Genomic DNA, 27,666 nt, shown 5'->3' with positions numbered 1-27,666 from the left:
TCATCAGAGATGCAAAGTGCCTTAAACGGCAGCTGATGGTCCCAATATTATATCACAACAACTTATATTGTCTTGTCAAGTTTTAGGGTTTTTTTTTTTTTTTTTTTGCATGGGTGCAGGTTTAAGAAAACTTGAGTTTGAAAATGTTCCGTCATACTGTTGGTTTGACTTGGTCTCACTTGAGCTGCTTTATCACAAAAACATAAATATTAGATTAGACACGTTAAAATGTGTGATCTTTGTTTTGCATTTCCATTGCATTTTAGGTTTCCCCATTAATCCCATTTGTGGCAGCAGTAGCTTAGGCTTTGGGGGACCTGGAGTGGGAACCAGAGGGTCGCCAGGTCAAGTCCCGGTGCAGACCAAGTCTGGAAATTGGTGTTGTAGCTTTTGAGCAAGGAACTGAACCCCCAACTGCTAAGGCGCGCCGTCATGTGCAGCCCCTCACTCTGACATCTCTATCATTAGTGCATGTGCAGAGGATTCTGTTTGTGCATGCATGTGTATTTCAGCCTAGATGTGTATAGCATGACTCAATAACAGAGTGTAAAAGTAATACCCCCACATGGGATTATTAAAGGATATCTTCTTCTTTCTTTATTTATCAAGACTAAACTGAATTCCGTCAACATAACTTTAAGTAACAAACTGTGCCCCTGAGCCTTTACATCACCTATGAGAGAATGTGATAGTGAGAGTTACACAGTGGGCAGAGGAGGAGACCTGCAGTGGGGGAACAGGTGCTACAGGGTAATTACAAACACAGCAAGCTTTTAATTATGCTCTCTAGTATGAACTGTAAATGAATGGGAACCTCATGCAAATGGCAATGCGTTCTCACTGTGTCTTCACACATGTTCAACCAGCCGTTCTCTCTCTTTCTCACACAAACACATATGTGCACACACGCACACACGCACACATGCACACACGCACACACACACAATAAGTGTTTAGAGAGGGAAGACAGAGCTCCAATGCGGTGCCTCTTCATGGCTGTGAGTTCTTAAATTGTGAGTTCCACTCAATCACCTCTTTTTTTCCTCAACATTAAGAACACAGTGACAGTTAGAAACTTTCCTGGCTCAGCCTCCCTCACCTGGTGTCATGAAAGGAGTCACTGCAGTGCAACTGAAAAGGACGTAAAGAGGCTTTGAGGAGTCGCATGTTGTAGAACATTTCTACAAAAGAAGCCTGCTTGTTGCTCATGGTCCACAGATTTGATTTTCAAAGCCTGACTCTGCCTTTTGAGGGCTTGGTCAGCCCCCTTCTTTTGTGGCTGTCTTTTTTTTCTCCAGCTCCCCTCTATGGTATGTAATCCCTATAACCTCACATCCTTTCAGCTCACCTCCAAGCATGATCCAGCCGACACAGATGGAAGCACTGATAATTGATTCACCATGAAATCCCCTCATGCGATTTGTCTGTAATCTTTTCCTTCTCTGTTTTGCTGTTTGTGTATGGTTGTTTATATAGTGTGTGGGCTATTGTCTGCTGGCATGTGTTTTTCATATGAATGGGAGATAAATTATTGTCAAATCTATTCAGCCTAAGCTCCTCATTCTGAGAGAAAAAATCAGCAGCAGTGGAGAAGCTGTGTAGTCGATGCAGTAGCTGTGCGTCTCTTCTGCATGCTGTTTTTTTTTCTCTCTTTGGCGATGCTGCCTTGCTGTGTTACATTCTGTCCCTCCATGTCTTCTTCCCTGTTCCTCTATCTCAGTGCTCCACTTTCCCTAGCTGTCCTCATGTCATCTCTGTCGCCCAGATCTGTGATGTTGCAAAAAAAAAAAAAGACTAGCCAAGCCAAGCGGCAGACTTTAAGGCTTTTCTAAGGCACACAAATAGGCTGCAAATCGGATTAGGGCGGAGGAAAGGGAGCCTTTTCTATTGAAAATCCATTTTGTGATAGGGTGGACATTGTATGTACAATGACAGGCAGGACATACACTTGTCACAAACTGTGTAAGGGTGACAAGCAAAGAGAGTTCTTTAAATCTGCATATAAAACAAAGGTTTCCTATGAATGCAACAGTGGATGATGCTGCATTTGATGTTTGCACCGAGGAATCTCCCAGACTCTTTGTGGTCTGCTATTATTATCCAAAAGAAAGACACAAACAGAGGGAGAGAGACTGTGAATGTGCAGAGACAGTGAACACATTCATACAGCATGATACTCACAAGAGTTGTGTGTGCAGTAGTGAAAAAGAAAACACTGAAAAAGGTCATTTTGATTTATTTGACTATATCATTTTAAAGGAGCAATATATAACATGTAACATATGTCAATTCTGATTCGGATCCAGAATGATCTGTTTGTGTCTTGACCAGAGAAGTTGGGCTGTCTTTAAGGCAATCCCACACGGCCGTTTTGGAGGCCCCTTCATTTGCCAGACGTGAGACCAGTTATCAGAGCAAACAGGTGTTGCAGCGATGTAACGGACAAGCGAACTGGTTCAGATATAACTGTTTCTACCCGACCTTAAAAGCCTCTGTTTTTTTCTAAAAAGAAGCTCCACGACGACAAAATTCATGAATATAGGATAAATATTGGAGATGCTTTTTAAAAATGTAGAGAGGTTGAAGTTAGTGCGCAGAAAGGTCTCAAGACGGATGCAGAGCCGGCTAAACACTGGAGCTTCAATAACATTAATTAGCAACCTGCAATTCTAGGGACGAGGGGACGAGGGGAGACAGCTCTCCAATGTTTTGAATCTGGACTGCAGAACCAATTTTCAACACTATATGTCAGAGTTATATATTGCTCCTTTAATGCTACAGCCTTTATACACCCAAATATTCTAGTAACTTACTGTACTTTTTAAGTTAAGAGGGAATTTCTGCCCCTCCACTGATGGAGGTAGGTTCTCTCAGTAAAGGACCTTGGACGTTTTTCAATAGACTCCTTCACACAGGCAGAAACCAGTGTGCCCGTGTGAAGGAGTCCATTAAAACATCTTACATTCATTTTTTTCCTAATATATTTACCAGACATCTCTGACAATCTACCCCATAAAGTCGTCAAAGTTATCTTTACAGCCTAAAACATAAACACCAAATGCCACTTGCATGTTAATGCATCAATAATAGTGTCTCGTACAAATTCTCTTTAATGAAATTAAGAATCATAATGTTCCAGCATTAACAGAATGCTACTAATCTATTGTTTCAGTTAAAAAATTAACCAGGCATGCACAGTTTTAACCAAACATTCCTCAAACAGGAGTAAATGGTGCACGCTAGTTTGGTTTCCTTATACGCATTAACTGGAGCACGATTGTGTATGTGCAATTGACTGAAAGTAAAGTCCAGTGCCCCAGTTTATGTAAATGCAGACAGCACAACAGTGATGTTTTCAAAAGTCTTTGAATAAAGGAGCTAAATGGCACTGAGCAGCAGACTTAAGCATTTTAGGCTTCAGTTGCACAGAAAACACTTGTCTGCAGGATCCATTAATCACAACTCTGCTTATTAAGAAATAAACAGAATAGAATGAGACTTGTCTTTAATACCCTACCCTATTTAAAAAAAAATTATAAAGCATGTTCAATCCTCAGACGTTGCACATGTTACCACAGCTTGTGGCGTGTTTGTCTCTTGGTTGTACACTACATGTGACTTGGTGGCCTGCTGAGATACACAGTTTCCCTAAAGACAGACACAGGAGGGTATGAATGGACCCCTGTGGTCTCTATTTCTAGTGTCCTTTATTGTTTCTGGCTATCTGTGTGCCATGAATGTCTTTCTGTACGAACAGAAAAAAAGAAAAGGCAAAAAAATCAGCCTTTGAAGCACAATTAACTATGGTATTTCCGTTCATATGGAGAAGACAGAAGCGTGCATTCAGCGTGTTACATAAAATGTAATTACACATGGTATTTCACAATGAATTGTGCTGAATAAATGTCAGTGGCTCATGAACAGAGAACAAGGATTTCACAGAGAATCTTAGTGCAAAACAGGAAGCTTGTGAATTGTCAAAAGTCTCCAAAATTCAGACAGTTGATATTTTGCTTTCCGACTGAGATGCTCCAGTGCTCGGCTGAAGCTGAGCAGGCTCCAGTTGATAATCATCTGCTTTGTGGAGGGAAGCAGGGGGAGATGGAGCAGATGGCACTAGTTTTATTTCGCCGCGGATGCTTTCTCTGAATAAGGAACGCTCTGCTGAATGCCAAGCTCTGTGGGAGAGGAGAGGCAAATTGAAGCCCTCCTGCACCACACTCCTCATAGGGGAAAGGGTTATTGTTGTGTATGTGTGTGCTTCAATTCCAGAGTGACGGGCCAGTTTTGCTCATTCATTAATGCGTCCAGCTCTTGGATGGACCAGTCAAGCGGGAATTTTGTGGCCTCCCTTGCTCTTGCTTTCTCTCTCCTACACCTCCTCACCAACTTGTGTGGTGATTCTGTTGTTCCAGAAAATAACCAGGACAAAAAGCACAACTCCATTTTAATTAAAGGGTAGTGATTTATTGTTCCACCTACCAATGGCTTTCACCCTCAAAGGTATTGGTATTCCACTCAGGGTAGTGCCGTGATTTGACACTTCCTTAAAAGGTGGTGGAAATGAACACACCTTGTATGTACACTGAGAATGACGTCTGCCGTTTAATCATGTAAAATCCAACCCTTTCTTAACAGAATGTAACACTGCTTCAGTGATCTAAATGTCACATTGTATGGCATTTCACTGAGCAACCATAATGAGAAACCAGAGGGAATTCATGCAATGTAGTAATACGAGCAGAAGAAGTGAAATTCATCTTAAACACAATCAACCTTAAAGGCTGCCTGTGAAATATTCAAATAAAGCAACTCAATGTAATGGAGTGAGTTTAAGCAGGGAAAAGGCAAGTCAAGGGAAAGGTCAAATGGGTTAAAAATAGGAAATAGAGCAGAGAAGTATGAAGATGGAGAGAAGGGTGGAGGTAAAGCCATACTGTATGAACATGGATGTAGTCTCAGAGATGTGACCTATTGGTTTCTGAAGCCCAAGGATCGGTCCTCATGTTGGAAATGCGGTATTCACCTAACTTTCAGTCAATACTGTAACAGGCAAAGGAGTATGGCTGAGGTGGGCCTTAAGGCATCTGTCAGTCAATACTTATTATCCATAATTATGATTGACTCTTAGGCTCAGTAACATCAAATTATATGAGAAATTAAAAAAGCCAATTACCAATTAAACCGATTAAGAAAAAGTCATGATATTAATTTTTTGAGCGGGGTTGTAAACTACAGTACTGGGGATTCCTTGACTTCTGAAGCCATCCTCAAGTGGCCTTGAGGGTTTTTTTTGCTCTTCCACACTGGCTCCATCTTTTATAACACAGCAGGATGTTGCTTGAGTAAACCCAGAGACGGAAATTACCTCAAATTTGTGTGTTTTGTTGCTTTCTATTTGCGACTTCTCACAATACCATAGGTTGTGACCTTCAACTCTGAAGTCCAACATGAAAGTCCTCAATCGTGCATTCTCAATGTAATCCCAGACGTCACAGTAATCTGTTGAGTGAGCCGGCCATTTCTCTCAAGCATCCCTCTGAGATCTCACTGCTATCATTTGTTATCAATGGAGCCCTCTGTGTAAATGGAAGCAGACCGCAGTGCAGTTTGGATCTCATTTCAAACATGGACCAATCAAACTGAGGTAGCTGAGGCAGTTCCATCTTTTGTAATGACACTGAAAGAGCCCCATCAATATTATCTAATTTAGCGAGTTGCATAAACTGTATAGACAATGCTAACAGTTAATGCTGTCCCACATCACACAATATGTGATTTCTGCAGCACTGTGCTGATTCATACATATGTAGAGAGGCCATCTGAGGAGCAGGCTGCCACCCCCTGCCCGTGTGCCTTCGTTCTGTGCTGGACATGCACACTGGCACTGGCCAGCATAAATGATTGAGTTGGATGTTAGAAGAAAAGCGTTTGCCAAGAGGCCGCAGCATCCATGTTAATGTGCTGACGGAGCCTATTCTAAATAAGTGTGAATAAAAGGGCTTTTACTTTGAGTGCTACATCTAAAGCAAAGACACTTGCAGTAAATTGCTTCATCTTAATCAAACTGTAGGCAAAACAGAAATTCAATTAATTAGACTTTCACCATTTAGCTTTTACCTTGACATCAGCGATCCCTGGCAAATGAATGATGGTGTGTGAGGCCTTTCTCACGCGTCTTATGTGTGAACTGTTTGTTTGGTTTTTTTAGGTCTGTAGCCTCCTGAAGCCCATCTGAGATCAATCACTAGGAAGCGCATGATGGAGAGGCCTGTCACAGCTCACTGTTGTGGCCTTGATTCAGTAAAACAAATAAAATAGGCAGAGGCATCACAGGAAGGTTCAACATAAGCTAGACAAGAGACCACACCAAAGAGCATTCAGAGAGAGGGCTGAATAATGAGGAGGGGGATAAATGTCAAATAGCTAGGCATTAAGAAAAATGATGATGTGGGAGGGATAGACCAAGGCAAATGTATACAGAAAGGAGCCTTTGAGACACACTGGATCAGAGGCGGGCCTACAGGAGGCAGCAGGCACAGCGCTGATGTCTGCCTGAGTTAGGCCAGTGCAGCTCTTCATCCTGTTTCTTCTCGACAGCATGTCATCAGTGCAGCCCTCCCCTGTTTGGACCCTGCTGCGGATGCTGCAGTGCAAGGCCATGTGATGAAAGGGAGGAGCCCTGTGAGACATTAAGTGCAACTTCCCTCACAAATGCTTTATATTCTATTATGTCAGAGAACATCAGCACATTACGAGCCTGAATAATATTTTTTCCCCGACAATGATGTCGGCCGTGTAACCCGAGTTCCGCAGCACTCAGCTCTGCTTGGTTGGATTTGATTCAGCAGCATTTACAAGACTACATATGACAACGCAGCATTGCTCTTCCCCCCAACATAACATAGCCCATGGAGGCCATTATACAGCCCTGTCAGCACTTGACCTCCCCCAAGCGCTTCAAAAAGACATGAGTGGGTAGCTCTGAGGTGAGGCTCCCCTGGGAGGCCCCTACCAGACCCCAGGCCCTGCGCTCAGCACTGTCAGATACAGCACCAAGCTAACACATCAAACTTCCTCCTCTGGTTCAGCTCTACCTCATACTGAAAGGGTAGAGATGAGGGCGTCCACACTGACGGTCTGACTGGTCATACAGAGGGAGAGGTCAAAGGTCATCTTTGCACCAACTGAGAGTAATCCAGCACTTATATGAATCACATTCCTTAGCTATAACACAGTGCATAGAACAGTTCAGATCTCTTTGAAACAAGGAACTTTCCTTTTAAATAGCTCATCTGTTTGTTTTGTTTTTTCATTTGAACAAAAACCTTTGACTGTGTTCTTGTTCTACAAAGAACAAGATCACGTCAAAGTGTAATGAAAGAACAGTGTTGGATAGAGACCTCAGAGAAAAATAAATTAGCTGATTTAAATAATTCAGGTGGGTTTTATTGGTATAAAGGACAGCACGACTCTTCCATTATCAAACACAGTAGACGGTACAGTATGAATACACAAAGGATTTGAATACTTTGTGCTCTAGAATCAATTTGGCAGAACTAACAGTAATGTGGAATTGGCTTGGATTCATATCAACTCACTTGAAAAGCTTTCAAATGTTGAAGTGAAACTTCTGTTAATGTACAAAACCTCCATTAGTGTCTTGGTATAGTCTATTTTCCTCTAAATCATGAAGCAAATAAACCACATAACTTCACATTGGACTTTACCTGGATAATAGTTTAGTAAAATGTGATAACATCCTTCTAATGTATCTTACTGGTACTGTTTTAAGAAAAGTGCTGGTTTGTCATAGTATTGGTGGAAATCCGTTATTTCATGAAAGTGGATAGTTGAAATAACCAATTTTCTGGTTATATACTTCTTGTCTCGTGGCAGCCATGTGCTTTCTAGGAGCTGCGGCTGGACAGAAGTTTCCTTTTTCTTCTGTTGTGTGGGAGGAAGTCCTTGACTCTTTGCCTTTTGATCCCTCTGAAACTTGGTTTCTGGGTTCACATCTCAGAGAAAGCAATTTGTGCTTGACGTTTCTATTTATTCCTCTTAGCGTTTTGAATATATTTCCACAGAGAATTTGACTTTTGATCTTGTATTTTAAAAGTTGACTTTTGGATCATGAGTTTCACAGGTTAAAATCCCGTGCTGTAGAAATGAATTGGCATCTGCATTTCATTTACTTGCTATACAGCGTAGTACTGTATGTGTATGTATTAGCCAATACAGTAACTAAAAAGACTAATTGAGCCACAGGGGTGTTTTTTGTTTCGGTGTTAAAGATGCATTTGCACTGTGTATGTAAGTGCATACACAGTTTCATTGCACTCTTACAGTAAAACTGACAACAGCTCCTCAATGATCGTAAATCTGCTGTCTGTGCCTGTATTTACAGAGAAAGCGTGTACAACACATCACAATTCATGAGCATTTATTAGTCCTGAGGGGTCCATTCATTAACCGATTCAGCCCTGATACAAAGCACTCATAACCCTGTTATCAGGCAGCGCTGCACCCCAGGAGGTAACATTAGAAGTATCCTGCTGTAATCTAACTGCCCTCCTGCTGGATCCTCCATCACTTCAGTGTTAGTGTTGCTGGAGTCTCTGACCACACACTTAACTCCTCATCACATTGGATGAAAGGCAGTGTGAAAAAAAAGCCATATGGTTGGGTTAGACAGCAAGAATAGAGGTGTTACCTCATTTACCATGATTTACATTTCATCCGTGTACTATTTGCAACAGTCGCACTCGGCGCTGCAGTCGTATGTGGGCTGTTAGCTATTCATTAAGGTGCCATGTTTGATGTGTGCTCTGCTACTAATGATCCCAGGCAGGGTTTTATAAATACATAATGATGTTTACCATGAGATTGGTAAGTTTTTCTCATTATAATAAAACCAAGGTTATTGGCCCCCAATATGTTCATATTTATGTTTAAGCATGACTTAAAGATGGAAACATATCCGTCAATGGGAAATGCTACCATTTAACTGTACACATCAACATGTAGAAGCAGCTTGACAGACACACTGACAATGAGAGCTAATGTCAACCTGCCATGAAGCGCTCCATGAGAATGAATGGAGGTTTAGCTCATCTGCAGTGCGTCGCAGTCTCACACACTGGCAGGGCTCCAGTTCTCCGCTTGCTTATTCATCTCTTTCACCCACAGCCAACATAGTCTGACACACACACACACACACACACACACACACACACACACACACACACACACACACACACTCACTCACACAAACGCACACACAAAAACAATAGATTTGGCACCTTCTCAGCCACCAGAACAATACCATTTGATTTACACAATGTCATTAATCTAAAACAAACCAAAAATCCAAGGCGCCATATGATTGCCACCAGAACAAATTGTGCTAATTGACGTTTCAAAATCATTCTCTGCAGGGAGATAAGCACACCACAATGAACAATCAAAGTGTATTAGAATAACATCACCACACAATTCAACGTCCATCAGGCTGATTCCCCAAAGTGCACTCTGAGAACAGACTAAACCTGACATCCTAAAGAAAATATTCATCCATGAGAGTAAATTATGCATACAAATGTGCCACAGGTTCGAGAATTGCTATGTAGATTTGCCAGTTAGGTGTTTCAGGGTGCGGAGGAAGTAAATAAATAATCCTGTTTAATAATTCATTGAAATTCATGTTGCTTTGCCTTCAGCCTAGAGAGTATTTAGAATGCAGCCTGCAAGGGCCCTGCTTCTGACTCTTGGTGGTGTGCGGTAAAATTATTGAAAATGAGGGGAAGTTCAAGCATGCGTGCACACACACATAAACACATGTACCCACAGAAACACATGTAGCATGTATGATATGTTCTATAAAGAAGGAAAAAGGACACACACTGTCAACATCTTATCCCGTGTTTGCTCCATTTCTCCCTGAAACGTCAGATAAAATCTCCAGAGTGTGAAGAGAAGTTCACACAGAGCTTCAGGCTGGTGAATACACTGACGCTCAGAAAGATGGCACGCAGGCACACAGAGTACTACAAATTGAATCTAAAAGTCTTCTCAAGGAAGAGATTGGAAGAAAATCATGAAAAAATAGAGGAGAGGTGATGAGCATGGAGGAGAAGAGCTGAAACAAGACTCAAGGCCAGTGATCCATGCGTGACCCATTCCTGGTGATGTCTTGATAGAATAACACCAGCAAATAGAATGCTCATTCCTCTTACTCTGCCCTTCAGTGTGTGTGTGTCTTCACGTGTGTGAGGGTGTGTGTGTCTTCACGTGTGTGAGGGTGTGTGTGTCTTCACGTGTGTGAGGGTGTGTGTGTCTTCATGTGTGTGTGTCTGTGTGTCTTCATGTGTGTGTGTCTGTGTGTCTTCATGTGTGTGAGTGTGTGTGTGTCTTCATGTGTGTGAGGGTGTGTGTGTCTTCATGTGTGTGAGGGTGTGTGTGTCTTCATGTGTGTGTGTCTGTGTGTCTTCATGTGTGTGAGGGTGTGTGTGTCCGTGTGTGTCTTCATGTGTGTGAGTGTGTGTGTGTCTTCATGTGTGTGAGTGTGTGTGTGTCTTCATGTGTGTGAGGGTCTGTGTGTCTTCATGTGTGTGAGGGTGTGTGTGTCTGTGTGTCTTCATGTGTGTGAGTGTGTGTGTCTTCATGTGTGTGAGGGTGTGTGTGTCTGTGTGTCTTCATGTGTGTGAGGGTGTGTGTCTTCATGTGTGTGAGTGTGTGTGTCTTCATGTGTGTGAGGGTGTGTGTGTCTGTGTGTCTTCATGTGTGTGAGGGTGTGTGTCTTCATGTGTGTGAGGGTGTGTGTCTTCATGTGTGTGAGGGTGTGTGTCTTCATGTGTGTGAGGGTGTGAGTGTCTGTGTGTGTCTGTGTGTGTCTTCATGTGTGTGAGGGTGTGTGTCTTCATGTGTGTGAGTGTGTGTGAGTGTGTGTGTTTGTGTGTATGTGCGTGCCTTTATGTGTGTAAGGGTGTGTGTATGTGTGTGTGTGTCCGTGTGTGTCTGAGTATGTGTGTGTGTGCGTGTGTGTGAGTGAGCAGATTTTAAGTAGCTGGTCAAACCGTAATGAAAGACATTGTCTGCATGTCTGTATCAATCCAGATTCTTGTTGGATTCAGTCAAAATGGTGTTACAAGTTGGCTGTGGCTTCTGCATATTAAATGTGAGTGACTGGAGGGGGGCTGATGATTAACAGAATATTGTGAATCTACGCTCCTCAAGCACAGTACGGCTTACATTTTGGCACTGCTAGTTTTTGTTATTGCCTATCAACAAGATAGATTCTTTCACATGTTCAGCTCTGTTGGCAGCTGGAAAAATGAATTTTTAGATGTGATTAATTTAAATGAAAAATGCAAGCTGTGAATTTGGATGGAAGTGCAACAACTGTGCGGGGATCTCATGTAGTAAAATAAATGTTGAGATCTTTTTTGTGAGTGAACACCTTTGTGGCTTAGTGAACCCAAACTGCCTTAACCACATTTATACCTCTCGTAAAAATTGTGAAGGAGTTTCTCAAAAATTTACATTATTACATTGTCTGTAATTGTCTGAGTTATCAGCAACAGGTTCTTTTAATTATCTCTGTGTTTAAATGGTGGCTTACACTTCACTAGTGTGATAAACAACTTTGTCAAGGAAGCTGTTGCAACAGAGTGTACTGTTACATATACACTGTTGCACATTGCTTAATGGGTCTGGATCACAGACATTCAAATCTCAGTCCTGAATACAGGCAATGAACAGGAGGAGTATTGAAAAGTAGACATTCAACTGTCTACTTCTCAATACAGTATCATAACAGAGAAAAGCATAAGAGGCTTTCAACTCTTCATACAGAGTCTCAAAATGACCCTTCAGTGTTGTATGGTACACAAGGTTTATAATGAGAACAGAATTATCCAAGAAGAAGAGGTCTCCTCCTCTCCAAAACAGACGGAAATGAAATGAAAACACTGAACAAGACAGTGTCATGTAAAATCTCTCTCTCTCTCTCTCTCTCTCTCTCTCTCTCTCTCTCTCTCTCCAATGCTGCAGGTCAATGGGGTAAGAGACTGCAAGCAGTCCTGTTTCTGACTTAAGCTCCTCTGCTTACCAAAAATTCTTCACCCAGTCCAAAAGAATACTCAGCCAGAAAAATGTCAGGTCTGACCCACGGAAAACTTACAGGAATCGAGCAGTTAAAACATGAGAGTCAAGAAGGCAGATTCAGGGGAAGATTTTAGTACTAAAAGAAAAGAACAAGGAGCTGAAGTTTCACATTAAAAAATCTAAAAATTGCATTCAACTGACAAATTCTAAGTTGATAATAGCCCTATACCAATCAGCATTTAAGAAAGAAGAAGAAAAATTGAAGAATGAAACAACAATTAAAGATGACAAAAATTACATTATTAATAAAGAATAATAATATTGTTTAGGCTATATAATGCTATAGAGCAGCAGTGCTAACAAGTCTTTGCCTATAAGCTAGCTGGAGTGACATACAGTCACATTAGCAGAAATAAAACGTTTGAACAGATGGACACATTCATATCAAAGTGACGAGGTTGGAAAAGAGTGAACTATGAACGCAAACAACGGTAATATAGCTGTTAAATCTGCCTTTACTGTTGGTGAATACTATAGTAAGCTAGTAGCCTATGTAAGGCTAAATTCAAACCTAAACTAACAAGGCAACAACACAAGATAGGATTATTTTAAAAGGTAATGGTAAGTCATTTGTTAAGGCTTAGATTAAGCACAGAAAGAATAGACATACTGTATCTGTCAAAGAACCTCACATGGCCATAAGAAAACTGTTGAAAATGACTGTACATGTGTGAACCATCGACTTAAAATAATCTTCATCGTATGCAGGATTCCAAAGACAAACATCAGTCCAATTAGAATTCATGCAATAACCCTTTTTTTTCTTTTACCTGGACTAAAAAGCACAGCAGTAGTAGCAGAGAGAATAGCTCAATGTCTTGAACATGTTTAATGCATTTGTAACTGTTCTTTAGTTTAAGGCAATTCATTACTCTTTGTAAACTGTTATGCAGCTAGCTATGTTTATCACACACATGACTGCACTGAAGTTCAGGCCTTCTTCCAACTCCTCCTTGCATTTCATCTACCATGCTGCAGGGCCTGAAGGTGGAAGAGGGGATTGTATTGTTGCCAACAACCAGCCTAGCTCGACAATAATGAGCTCTTCAGGCCCTGAACTTGACCGAGGCATGCAAAGTTATCTTCTCTTAAAAATAACAGACAAACCAACGCTGCAGTCGAGGCATCATGTGGTGTTTCACTGAGTTAATATAATCTTGGTAGAGCGTAACAAAAATGCTAATCGGGCTGTGAATCACCACTTGGAATCAGGAAGTCCACCAGATATCTACGGATGGTGGATGTTTATTCATGACAGGTGAGTTATGCACATTTTGCCAATCCCTGCAGGGAAACAGAGCTTATAAAACCAGGACGTTTAACTCTCAGCTTCATAACAATACTTTTAGAGAGCTGTTCAAAGCTTTCCATGTCCTCTGGTAAGAAAGCAGCCGGGTTGATTTAATATGACTTCTGCATGTTCAGCATATTTGCTCTGGGCTGGAAATCAAAAAGGGTACATGGTCAAGAACAGACATTAGAAATTGTACGCGAACACAGATGCACGCAGAGATAAGTGAGAACCAAAGTGCAGAACTGTCCAACATCATTCATTCATCTCTTGCATAGCTGACACGGATTAGCCTTGATGGTAGCTTGGTTAACAAAGCTACACAATTGACGCTGCATTTAAAAAAGGTGCCTGGAAGTAACAGCTATCATTCACTTTGCCACAGCCCTGTGGTGGCTGTAATCATGATGACACTTTAATATGGCTGCATCCGTTTTCCTTTCACACAAGCTAAATTGCTGTTTATGGCAATAAGACAGCTTCTATTCCCAGAGGCCACAGTTAGTTTGACTGACTCTTATTGTCTTACTGCCGGATTGTGGTGCAGAGCACAAACACTGTCACCAACATGCCGCCCTCCTCCCCCCTCTCTGTTGCTTCTCAGAGCTATTATTTTTATCTGAAAACCTATACGAGGCTACAGAGAGAAAGGAGACGTGAGAAAGAAATGGAGTGGGGAAGAGAGGCAAAGAGAGAGACAGAGAGGAAAACTGTGATTCTTCTGAAGTGCTGATCGATGCAACCAGCGTGTGTCTGCTTTGCACGTTGCCAGCAAAAAGGAGGGTTCTATTGATTTGCTCCTGTATTTCAATCACAAAAAGGGGTTCTCCACCCCTGATTTTCCTCTTTACTTCTACGAATTTCCACTCTCTCACTAAACAAAGACCAGAATGCCAAACCTCAAGCTTAAACATATTTGAAAAACTCCATCTTGTTTTGCAGACACAAAAAAAAAGATGTGTTTGTGTGTGCAACTGGGACATTTTTGGCATTGTAATGATGTTTTATGTGGGTTTCTGACTGTTGCTAGCCGATGGCTGTTAGGTTCTCTTGGGGATTTTTTTGTTTGCCTCGATCTACATAACTCACAAATATGTCAAGAAGTAAGCGAGCAGTACAAAAGGAACCATAAGATTTACAAAAGAATCTTTTTCATGGCAATTAAACTGTGAGTGTGCCCTGGCACTGTGCAGAAATACATACTCTAATTCTGCAGGTGGATTATTATAATGTGGAAGAAACCCTATGGGGGGGGGGGGGGGTCAGAGTTAATAGTATAATGGCACTTTTAACATTTGTGTAGAAACCTACAGGGGGCTCTATAGCTGCTGTAATGATTTAACCTCTGGAGTAAGGGTTGAAATGGTTCAGTGTGTGTAAGTGTATGTGGGCAAGCTTTGCACGTGACCTGCTCCTGTGTACGTCCAGCTCCGCTTACAAATCAGACAATTGAGTTTTTATTTGTTTAGTGTCTTGTTTTAAGAGGGACTGACTAATAAGGGAGTCAGTGGGAGCATTATGAGCTTCTTGAGGTTGTTACTAAGACAGACAGAAAGCCGGGATAATGTGTCGGTGGACAGAAAGCAAAGTATAAAAACATATGCTGACATCATGTCTGCCAATAACAGGAAACAAAATGGATTAAGTTGTATTACAATTCTACAGCCGGATAACTTCTGTTTATTCTGGTCAGCAAAGCATATTTGCAGATTTGTCAGCCTCCCACAGACAAATCTGCATCACAACAGGACAGAGCATGCCTCCATATTGTGATTTCCAAATCAGCAATCTGAATTCAAGCCAAAGTGAGCTCTTTCAAACAGACCGTCTGTACAAAGTATAACTGAGTTCCTTCTTCGCTAGGAACAAAATTATGTTTCTGACAAAGCAGGCCTGTCAATGCTCACAACATGTACCACAATTTTTCAGAGATGCACCTACACAGCATGAGAATTACATGACAACAATATTTTAAGCAAGCGATTTCTCAAAATTCTGATTGGAACGCCTCATGGCAGAAAATACTTTCAAACACAAACAGGGATACCAAAATAGATGAAGTACTGTTTGTGAAAATGCAAACGTTGAGTTGGTGGGTTTTAAATTAAATGAGCTCAGAGGAGCATGCACAAGAAATAGTTCCTAGCAGTTGGCATCCACAAGTCACCATGCATGAGCAAATAAGCCTGCAAACAGCCTGCCCTCTTTTTAGATCAAAATAGAGAGCAAATTGATACAATCAAATTCAAAAAGCGGCACAACCACAGGAGATGCAATTTTCCCCCTTTTTTCCATGATGGAGTCAGGATTTGTGTTTCTATTTACTTTTATGGTGCCATCGTTTCCCAAACTGTTTCCTTTATGTGCCTCAGAGCCCAGTGAAAAATGGCAGAGATGCTGTATATCTTTCAACACCAAGGCTAATCTGTAACACGCATGCACGCACGCACGCACGCACGCACGCACGCACGCACGCACGCACGCGCACACACACACACACACACACACACACACACGATTTGCTGTGTACGTCAATGTAGTTGCACTCATCCATTTGCTATATTTAATACCAGAGAATGGCAGCAACAGTGAAATAAATAAACTCCAACAGTACTTTGCTTATGAATTTTTAACAGCCAAAGGTGCAAGAACAACGTGAACGTGGGTAACAATGTGAATCCTTGAGATGGAGTTAAACTGAAGGCCTCGCTCACGCTCCTGTTGGCATCCTTATGCAGTTTAATCTGCTGGACCCCAGCAGCAGAGTACCTTGACAGCCAACTTTAACACAAGGGTGCGAGATGCAATCAAGAGTGTAAATATTCAAATTTTTAACAGAAATAGTGAGAGAGATGAACGCTTTCTGTTGTTTTCCTTTAAGTACATTAATCTATTCAAGTGAATATCTGAGATCTTTTCAAATATGCCAAAAATTTCTGTTTTTTTATTTAATTAATTTAATTCAAACTGTGTACAACCACCATACAGTGCAGTTGTATCTCAAACTGTGTTGTTAAACCAATAGAAAAATGTGTTAGTCAAGTTGTTATTTCACACATAACAGAAATCCTTTTTGTTTGATTGACAAGTTTACCACAACTCATGGGTCTCTCTCTCTCTCTCTCTCTCTCTCTCTCTCTCTCTCTCTCTCTCTCTCTCGCTCTCTCTCTCTCGCTCTCTTTCAGCGTGTGTGAAGTGCCTCTCTCTCCCTCTTCCCTCTCCTTTGCTTACTAATGAGCTGTGAGATTGACAGCTGGATTACTGGGCTGGTTTGTAATCCTTTAATTTCTCCATTTAAGATAATCACCCTCTGGATGGAGCGCTGCCTACAAACACAAGCTCAGACAAACACAAAAAAACACACAATGCACAAAATGTGCTTTTTAAAAAACATATATATACTGTATATATATTTTCAAAATAAATGTGTGTTTACAGATTAAACACAAATGAACAAGAGAAAATGGTTCAAACAAAAGAAGACAGGCACCCTGATCAAATATAGATTCCAGGCTGAAAAATCCAAAGGACAAGTGGAGCACAAGCCGTTCTCTGGCGAGGGCCCTTTTTGATATTAAAGTTTGGAGAACAAAGGCGACTTGACAATGTAGTCTTTTAATTAAGGCGATAGAATAGCAAAAGCCCTGTGGCTTCAGAAATGACTGTACAGTACAATACAGCGTGGCCCTCTGGAGATGCATTTAGCTGCAGCTTAGAGAGGATCTATGTGTTGAGTCGAGCTGAACGTAAATCATTTTGATTGGCCCATGTTTTTCATCTCCTCCAGTGCTGCAGACTGAGAGTATGAGTGTCGGAGAACATGCGAGGTCAAGTGGCAATACAAGGTCAAAGTCCTTGGTCGTAATTCATCAATAAAGTGAGAAGCTATATGTCACGTTGAGTCCATGACTCAGGAATGAGGAGCAGGTGGACGAGGACAACAAGGAGGCACAGCCAAGCGAAAGAGCAGCAAGGACAGTGAGATATTCTCATGAGATATTCTTAAAGCTCAGCGTTGAGTTAACACATAATGGAATCTCTGCAGATAAGAAAAGCATCAATTGTGAGCAAAATAAGTCTGGTTTCAACACAAAGTTAGCCTTCTCCAACACACATGTCGGTATGACATGCTGAGGTTGGTGGAAATGTCATGGCGTGCCTCTCAAGAGCACCAGAAGCTGGTTCACGAGAGTGATGCTCAAGAATGCTTCAGGAAGTGTGATCTCCAGTGAGGGAAAGTGAGCCATTACTGGGTTACACATTAAAGTATTGTGATTACTGTGCTTACAGAAAGAGTTGAGTCAAATTACTGTGACTAATCCCTGTGACCCTTCAGGAAGGAAAATGGAGGGTTGGCTTGTTCACTGGTTTAATAGGAGTGTGATGGAAGGTCATAATCAAACAAACTAGTGTTAGATTAGCACAGTTGGTTTGGGTTAGCCTCTTGATGTCATTCTTGGAATAGAATGAAATTCGACTTCAAATATTTCCCATGTTGTCATATTTACCTGTTGTCTTCACGACTGGCTTAGTTTAGTTCAGACCTGTCAGGCTGTGTGAACTGAGACGCATTGCTTATTTGTTAAGCCAAAATGATTGGTCCTTATTTCTACTGCTATTTCAGACGAGATGTGCGCGGTTTAAAGACCTGTAGTCGTGTAATGTCACCTTTGTGAGATATTTGGACTGAATGATAAAAACACATAATTTATACTACTGATATAATGTATGATTTGTATGTTTTTAACCGTAACACTGATCATTTTTACAAGTAACTAAGGCGATTTTGTTTTCATACCGCTCTCCCTCCTTTTGTCCTCAGCTCACCTCCTCCTTTGTGTCCAGACAAGGACACCAACAAGCTGAATCCTCTCAAAGTGCCTGAGTGGATTCAGATCCACACTGACGTGATAATAACATGAAGAACCACATGATGATGCTAGATAGACAAAGAAAAAAACTGGTCTTTCCCAGGAGGAATAAAGTCTGTCATGACCCAAAGCCAATCAGAACTTTGAAAAAAAAAAAAAAGTTAACCTGATTTTTCAACAGGCGAGGATTGCAGTGAGCCCCTGAGCTCCTTTCTTTCCCAGGGTTACTAAAGTTCAAGCCCTTTCATTTTCTATTACTTTGAATAACAATTATCTACCAAATAATCCACCTAAATGACACGGTAGAGTGCAGTGTCGTGACATTAAAAACAAGGAGGATAACATGCAAGAGAATAATTAGAGCCAAGGAAACAGTACTTTAATACTAAGGTCCTGATTTGTATTCAGATGCATGTAAATCCTGCAAGCCTAGAGGAAGGGGGGAAAGCTTTGTAATGAACTGGTGGATTCTAGGTTACACTTACAGCTGAAAGGTGAAACAGAGGTCTCTCAGTGGGGAAATTGTTCATTTCTGCCTGTAACAAAAAAGCCAATATCCTCCTAACCAAGGCCACTGATCGTTAAGATGCAGCAAAGCAGAGCACGCAGACACATTGATTTTTTTTAGGAATATGCTCAATTAAAAAAGGTTTTCAATAACGAATGCAAATAGTATTCACAGTATACAAGGTCATTAATGTTGTAAGTGGTGTTCATTCCTTAAAAAGAAAGCTATTTGCTACTTTGACTGCATATTTAAAGTCAGGAAGGTTAAGCTGTAATTTGGAGGTTTCAAAGAAATAAGAAAAAAACTGCACTTTAAACTTTGTCCATGAATATTTTCTTCTAAATTTGCCCTTGTCTCAACTCCAGGAATACAGTACTGTAGTAAGTCTCCAGTTCCTCATCCAACACAGTCTCTTTCTTATCCGTTAATCCCAAGGACTCTCTTTTTGGCTTACAACATCAAAAGTGCCTTGATTCTTCTTTTTTTCGCCCATAATCACTTCATGATTTAACCCTCAGCCAGCTCTTGCAAATGCAGTCTGGCGTCTGATAATATCACAGTTAGCGCCGTTTGAAGGTCAGAATTCAAGGCACAATTAGCTCACCTCTTTCTTTTTTTTTTGTCAGAAAAAGTAGATCTACTGCATAATCTCCCTCAGTAGAGTGCAAACAGAGACTTTGCACTTTCAAAATGCAGCAGGGTGTCGGGTGCTGGGTTTGTCTGACAGCCTCTCACCGTGTGAAAGCGAGGAGGTTGAGATGAATAACGCCTGTCTCTCAGTGGGCACCAGAGGGGGAAGCATTGAAACTATCTGTGTTGTAATGAAACTCTGTGAGAGCATATGCCATGACCCAGCGACCAGCCCTCAGACTAGAGCTAATACCAGTACACAGTGAGATCAGCACACCCCACCTAATAAAATTCACATGGAAGCCCTGACAAGAGGCAATGATATTTCCGCTGACACCGATTTCCCATCTATCAAAACCTCTTTTTACTTACTACCTGCACTGAGGAAATGACTACAAAACAGGATGAAAAGCATTGTGCCGTGGCATGTACTATATCTTGGGTGGCTTGCTTGATGGAATTGGCTCGGCATGTATGTCATGTTATAGGGAGTTTGAGGGATATAGGAGCGTAGCCTGGGTTTGGTAAGAAGGCAGGCGAGATAAAGAGAAATGATGTGGCTCATCTTCTGCACCTGTATTCTATCAGCTCGCCACAGACTGCAGGTCCTGGCTGCACAGATGAAAGACTCTCTAGAGGACAAGAGAGACGTTCGTGAGTCAGAAGGAAAATGGCATCCCGCTTATCAAATGCCTGGAAACGTAATCCCACCTCCCTACTCCTCAGTTCTCGCGTCTGGACGTACTTATGAAAGCCCTGTCACTTTGGATAGCAGGTTAGAAGTCAGAAGTTTCTCCACGGCGCAGCAAACGCCAAGCTGGCTGTTTCAAAGCAGATATGGCTCCTCGCCAGATTTTCCTGCTGTCGTCTAATTGGGGTCATGTTACGAGTCATTTCCAATGTGTAACTTCTAGAGATGGAAGTAAACAATGGGAAATGTACATTCCTGATGGAGGCATGATCCTCTTTTAGTTCATCTTTTAGATTTAAGTACAGTGTGTGCTGTCGTTTTTCCCTGCATGCACTGCAGTGGTTGTAAAATACTACTAAAGCCCCAATTGCAAATTAAAAGCCCTGAGATGATGGAGGGAAAGAGGCTGTATTGTAGATTATTTTTAGCAAGCTCATCTCCTGTGATTCAACAGAAAACACAGTACACAGAAGAAAAAAGCCTTTTCTTTTTGAAGGGGCATTTTGGACTGATGGTGGTGAAGCCAAGGCTTCACAAAAATAAATTGTTTGCTTGGTTAAGAAATGAGAATCTCTTATTTAGCTCTTTGCAAGATAACTTTAATTCACATTAGTATTTCTTATCTTATAAAATGAGAAGAAAGTGGCCTTCTGTTGCTTTTTTTTCAACCCTGAAGTGAAGAAAATCTGTTTTCTTCCATGAACAATGTTTCTGCGATCCAATAAATTGTTCAAAGTCATTTTCTCTGTCACAAAATCTTGGCAAAATATGCAATCAGACAGGAGTCTAGATCACTCGCTGCAGACTTGTTCATTGTCTTGCCGGCAGTGGTGAGGGGCAAAGGGTGAAACTCATCACTGCGGTCTTGTCAAACAAGCACTGACAGTGACTTAAAGAGACACTATCCTGACTGAACTGTATTTCAAATCAATTCCTTTTGTGCTTGGGCCTCATCTCCTTGTCCGTGTTCGGAGGTGTCTGTTCCGGCTCTTGGAGCAAGGTGATGGTTTACACAGCGATGTGCAATCACTGGAATATTTCTTTTCATGGCTTATCTGCCCACAGCGGGAATCTGCACGGACCACGATTCGAGCCTAGGCTGCCTGCTTGCCTCTGTGCTCTAACCTCCCCCTCCAATCCCAATCCAGCTCCCAGACAAACATCTCCATGGGAGCGTGCAATGATTTATTCAGCACAACTTAGTGGCAGCGCAGAGATTTGTCAGTTAGTTAAACAAAGGTCTTTTATGGTAAACCACAAAGCCATAACACCCTCTTTAACCTATAAAGCCAGCCAAGAATGACCAAAGGGGGAAATGAATGATGCATTACAATTCAAATCTGACCTTTCGTGTCCTGACCAGACAGTCACTTTCCCTTCAGTTTAAAAGTAAAGAAGGGTTAAGCACCTTGCCTTTTTTCGCAAGTTTTTTTATGGTTTCCTACCTCCAGGTAATGGTTTGGGTTCCTACTCAATGAGACTTCTTGACTGTGCAGAGGAAAACAGAAACCTGGCTCCAACCTTCAAAGGGTTAGAGCAATGGTTCCCAAATTAGGAGCCTCTTTGTTAAAGTCTCCAACCAAATGTGTCACAACATAAAAGTGAATGATCAAAATGAGATGGATATACAAAACAATGTTATTGCTTTTTTGATTTTTCTAGTCAAATATTGTAGTTTCAACTCTTGCAGACCCAAGTGGGATGGGTAAAGTCTGTTAAATTGTCAAAACTACTGTCAATGGAAAATCCTTTTTGGAGCGGGTGATAGCATACCATTTGTAGACAAAGCATGGCAAGGCCAACAACACGTTAAGCTATAAATGCTGTACAGTGTCAATAATGAGACTATGTGGTAGCTGAGCTGCAGTACCTGTAAGCGATCATGTCATGCACAAACTTTCAAGTGATTAGGAAAACAATCCACCAATGTATGACTTTAAAAATAAAGTATCAGTACAACATTTAGAAATTTGTACACTAAAATATCTAAATTAATATCAAATGGACTAAACTTATGTTATATTTTTTTTCTTGTTGAGTACTTACATTACCTCAAATATTTAAACTTTTATGTTTTCAACTTTTAATCCGTAGAAACCTTAATTTTTTAGTTATAATGGGACGTGTCTTGTCATGGCCGGCACCATGACAGAGAAGACATGTTTATCGTTGCCGTGGGAACACCGGATGTTAGGTCAAAGACTGCTGCATAAGGAAGTGTGAGCTGATACTTAATAACATAATATACTGCCGTACTGTTGCTTTATGTGCTGCTGAGAAACAACGTCATGTAAATTAAACTTGGATACATCGTCTGTAAAAATATTCTCTTCCTCGGGACGGTTTCGCCCGTTTGTCTTACGGTCAACTTGGAGTTTGTTTTCATGGGAGTGGAAGAGAGAATCACTCCCATGATTCGCCCCAGCCTCGACATCATCTCTTGTTATTTTTTTGATTGAGAGCCCCCTGGTGGTGGAATTTACATACTGTGCATTTATGTCTGTAAGTATTACTTTGACATTGCTGTTATGAACATAATCAGGGTTTAAATCAGTCTGGGGCTATCATCAACTCAACACTTCATCCACATATGTGGAAATGATCTGAAGACATGCACAAGTTTTTGTTTTGTTTATCATTGTTGCATAATTTATTATGAAAGCTTGTTATGTTCATTTTAAGTTCATTAAGACTACCAGCCATGGTGCAGTGTCTACACTGTCACTGATTAGGTTCACCAACAATTGGTTGATGCTTGGGTGTTAGTTCAGTAGACAGACAAAGTTTTTTCTTTGGTTCACTACATCCCTAAATATTTCCACAAGACAGATGAAGAAAGGCTTCAAAACATAAGTGACAGGAAAAGCATAACATTCATGTAGGTTGACGTTAGAGTTCATATCAGGTGATTATGATAACAGGGATTGTTCAAGCTATGTACAATCAACAAAGCATTTCAATCAGCTCAATCCAGGTCCCATGCCAAAAAGGCAGGAACCATTCAAGAAACAATAACTTGATCGTCTTTACCTAATGACAATTCTGTTTCCTTATGGTCTTGAAAGCAATATACTGTAAAATTGCATCTCTCATGTCCTCTTATCTCTCTATTGTCTACTGTTGGTTGGTTCTTGCAATCACTTGCCAAAGTGTCTTTGGGCAAGAAGCCGAAACCCAAATTGCTCCTGTGCCTCTATATCAGAGTTTTAATGTGCTGTTAACGGTTAAATGTGGCATACAGCAAAAAGGTGATTTGAGTTGTCAGAAAACTAGTTAAGTGGTATTTTTTTTTAATCAACTCAGATTGGTGATAATGAATTTGCCATCAGAATGGTCCTTCAGTCGCTCCCTATACTTATAACATGTTAGCACAATAAAACAAGTGGAAAATCAACTCCTCCCTCTACCTCAGCATGGAAAGACCTGCCGTGTGCATATGGTTCAGCGCCTGGAAACCGAGGCCTGCTTTACACTGCACCTGCTTGGCCACAGCTTTTCAGTTCTTCCCCCATCGCTCACTGTCCGTCTCTCCGGGGAAACAACAGCCCCGGCCCACAGCGGTCCAGCAACCCCCTATAGCCAGCTCTGGTTTCGTCCCAGACCCTCCCTCATCTCATCCTCTGCACATTCATTTTCTGTAAAGTGACAGTTTCAGGTTATACATATTGTGGTGTTAGTATAAAAGGCTTCCTCCCACTTTGTGGATAGAAAACAGAGCCTGAGTAAGGCTCGCCCCAGCACATTTATCATCACACGAGGGCTTTAGCTGCTGCAGCACATATCCCTTTGAGTGGCCAGTTGGGAGGACAGTGCTCCTCTTAGATTGATTTTCACAAAGACAAACAAATGAAAGAGTGATACTGCAAGCAAAGGTAATTGGGGATCAAAGCAGGAGCTGGTGTTGCACATAAGCTATATCAAATTGATGCAGTTAAGCTTTGCTGACACCTTATTTTGGATTGAATGTCAGCCGATAATATGTACACCGGGACATTGCCCAGTTTGTTCAATATCCCCCCAAGATACAAGTGGATGTAGTACACACACATACTGAGGAGGAAGCAACATATTGTATCTGTCTAGACACATCATCTCCCTCTGTTAGCAATGTTAGAGTCAGTAATGATGCCTCAGCCTCTTTCCAAACAGGCAGAAACATTGAGCCCCTGAGCCCCCTCAGGCACATCTGCACCCCACTGACCAGCTGCACTGTCCTTGTCGGCCTCCTAAATAACAAAATAACCTCCAGAATAATTCAATTGTTTTGCTTGCAGCCAGAAAGTGCTCAAACAGTCGTTTAAACAAGGATACCATTTCCTCCCGGCAAATAGCATTTCACATAACAACAGGCAAATATTTGTCTACAAAGCAAAGTGCCAGGGGGAAGCTAAGCTTATTGCACACAGTTAAAGAGATGTTCCATTTAAGTGTGAAGTAGGACAGAAATTTAGGGAAGTTTGTTACAACCAAACCACCACCATCAACTTTTGTAGCAGAAATCCGAAGTGTCAATGAAAATATGTAGTATTACAAAGCACTCATGCAACATGAAGATAATTTCTTCATGTTGCATTTGTAGTTAAATCGTTAATGACAACTCCAGTGTATTGCGGAAGCATTGGGAACTCAAAACGTTAAATCAGCTGATTGTATTCCATTATAGCCACAGAGTGAGTCCACCTGCCAAAGCCAGAAACCCACAGAAGAAACCACAGCATAATTTCAAATAGCAGGAGATGAACCTCAGTAGATTGAGTACATTTTGTACGCTGACAATAAATGGAGCGATGAAAAAAAGAATTGAATTCCTCTGAAAAAGGGAAAGAATAAGAGGTCTGGAAAATGTATTACAATGAACACTAAAAATAAATTGAAAGTTTTGGGCTTGCAGCTGCAAACATGCGGAGAAGCAACAGGCCATTTAAAGGAGTCTGCCTTCTGCTTAGTCAATCAAAAAGGAAGATATGTACTGTTATTTTGACTGAAAACAGTGTAATAAACAGTAACAGTGTTCATTGATCAGTGAAACTGTATTAAATGACAACTTCTGTACAAGACGCAATTCACACCTGCTGTCATGTCTCTTTTTATCACTTCTCAGATTCATTTCCAACCCAGCTACAGCATCACTGGATCTTTAAGCTTGAATATCAGCATGTCTGTGCTCCAGATGAGCTGCTTATATTGCCCCAACACAATCTGAGTATCTTCTGACCTGCTGTGGAAATAATGGAGAGCCACTAACGACAGTATATGCCCCTTATCACACACATTCATACGTATACACCCACACACTCTTATTTCTCACTTGAGACAATTTGGAGCAGAGAGGAGAAAATATCATCAGTGTGTAAATGAGAACCAGCAGTGATAGACTTACCTTTGAGAATGCTCTGACCATGCAATACGTCTCTCTGGACAATCACTGTGTAGAAGTTCTGGGAGAAGCCGGGTCTGCACGGGGCTTTGAGGGGCTGGCCTGCCTTACTCCCCTGAGGAATAAAACAAAACAGTCTGTTAAGCATTGGCAAATTGACACGGGGCATGGGGGTCATAAGTTGATCTCAGAAAGACTCATATCGAACCTTGGTCTCTCTGGCTACACTGAGTGATTGACTGCAGAGATAATAACATGCTGCATACAGTCACAGCCTAGATATCCACATCTGGGGCTTTATACCCCTGAGTTTATTCTCTGAAGAGAGACACCAAGTCTCATAATGAAGCGCTGAACAAATAGCCAATGAAGTACCTTACAGACTGCAGCGATTAAAACAGTTACCACACTGTCACTTATTATTGTGTCCTCATTTGATGTGAAGGAAATAAAAACCATGGCATATGTAGTGACAAAACCACAATAAATATGATGACTATGGCAGACATGAATGCTGCTGACTGGACTGAGAGAGCTCATGGAGTGTGTGCATGTGTGAGAAACAAGGAATTCAAATACAGTATAGTTACAGGAGCACTACACTTCAACTGCACATACACAGAATGCACCTGCAAAGATGTTCCTTATTCATCAGCTCAGATTATAGTTTCATTAAAAAAAAAATACTAAAGGTGATTTCCACGTCTGCACATCATCAAAATTCAACAAAAGAACTGCGATATAGGCTGCATTTACAGTAGAATTTTACAAAGTTTGAAAATAATGCAAAATAATCTATTCAGAATTTCTTAAATCACTCTTCTGGAAAAGCCTGATTAAATAACAAAACAGCTACTTATTCAACCGCTTTTTTATCCTGGAAACCGTTCAATGGGAAATGGCAGTGCGTAAACGAAGTTGATCGCAGGAAACAGAAGGAAAAGCCCGTCCACAAACCGCTGTCCTCTGCAATAATGCACCGCAGTTAGGCGAGGGGCTGAAGAGGCGAACTGATAGAGTTGTTAGAGACTTTCGACAGCAATGGCAAACAAATATTATTGACCTTAAACGTCGCCGTATTAACTCGATAACACAAATCATGTTGCCTTTAGCGCAGCGCTGCAGGGGGGGAAGTGAGACTCCATCAGCCACTTTCAGAGGCTCAGGCAGCGCGATTCCCAACCTTATAAGCACTATACGGCAGTGCAGCACTTTCAGACTACAGTTAGCCGAAAAGACACACAGAAATTAACTCATCTTACCAAGGATGCGCCCAGGAGTAAGGTGCACGCCAGGATGACGCAGCCAACGTTCATCTTTGCCAAAGCGCGTGTCAGAAGAGAAGGTGAAGAAAGGAGTCTTCTTCGCCAAAACAGCTCAGTAATTCCCGGAGCTCTGCTTCTTCTCCTCGGGTGCTGAGTAAGAGACCGTCCTTACTTGTCTGGCGCACAAGTGCCGCTGAGACAGAGATGCTGCGCTCAGTCCAGAGGAAGCCGGTGCCCATTGGATGACAGCGTCACTACAACCCCTCCTACCGCCCGGCGGAGCAGCCACAGAGGAGAGTATCTGCGCTTCAGATGGCTCTCTGCGATCACAGGCAGTGCTCATACTGGGATCTATAGGTAGAATAAAAAATGCATTTTCCAGGCTATTTAGATTCATATTTTAACTTCAAATGGAGCAAAGTCGGGTCTAGCAGTGTGAGTGACAACCAACCATCCGAGTCTTTTCATGTGTCCATCAGCCAACTGGAGTCTATTTCACACCCCAGTTCCCCCCTCTGCCACTGATCCGCGGTATAAGAGAGCCAGGACCCGCAGTTATTAGCTTTTTATTAAAGCCGCCATAATAGAGCACTGCGGGATAAGACTGTGATTGTGAACGGGAGCTTCAGACGAAACAAAGTCCAGAGAATCAGCAGCCTGTTTGATGATCTGCAGGAAGTGTGTCCATTTCGCCGAATCATTGGGTGCAATGTACCGTCCTGAAGACTGCGGGAAATTATGAGTTGGAATTATTTCATTTATTTCTATGACATTTTTTTCCCCACTATCATTATCTATAGCCTACAGGCCAAGAGAAAAAAAAATGAACCAGAGTTAAATATGAAACCAGCAAATGCCTCGTTTCATT

General features: G+C 41.5%; 1 protein-coding gene across 2 annotated transcripts in view; it reads right to left on the bottom strand.

Moving 5' to 3' along the window:
• The window catches only part of cdh4 (cadherin 4, type 1, R-cadherin (retinal)), a 198,150-nt gene extending 171,076 nt beyond the window's left edge, over positions 1–27,074 (bottom strand). The window contains exons 1-2 of one of the 2 annotated variants that reach the window (XM_029277329.2): positions 26,796–27,074; positions 25,537–25,648 (exon numbers count right to left, since the gene is read on the bottom strand). In XM_029277329.2, coding sequence (XP_029133162.1) covers positions 25,537–25,648; positions 26,796–26,849 — 166 coding nt within the window. In that variant the 5' untranslated portion in view covers positions 26,850–27,074. The remainder of the gene's footprint in view (positions 1–25,536; positions 25,649–26,795) is intronic. The other variant, XM_029277330.2, reaches the window with a different exon arrangement.
• Positions 27,075–27,666: the final 592 nt, after the last annotated feature.

This window comes from Labrus bergylta, chromosome 5 (genome assembly GCF_963930695.1).
Source record: "Labrus bergylta chromosome 5, fLabBer1.1, whole genome shotgun sequence".
Taxonomy (NCBI): Eukaryota; Metazoa; Chordata; class Actinopteri; order Labriformes; family Labridae; genus Labrus; species Labrus bergylta.
Note: the sequence above shows the minus strand (reverse complement) of the source record. Positions and strands in the feature narration are given on the sequence as shown.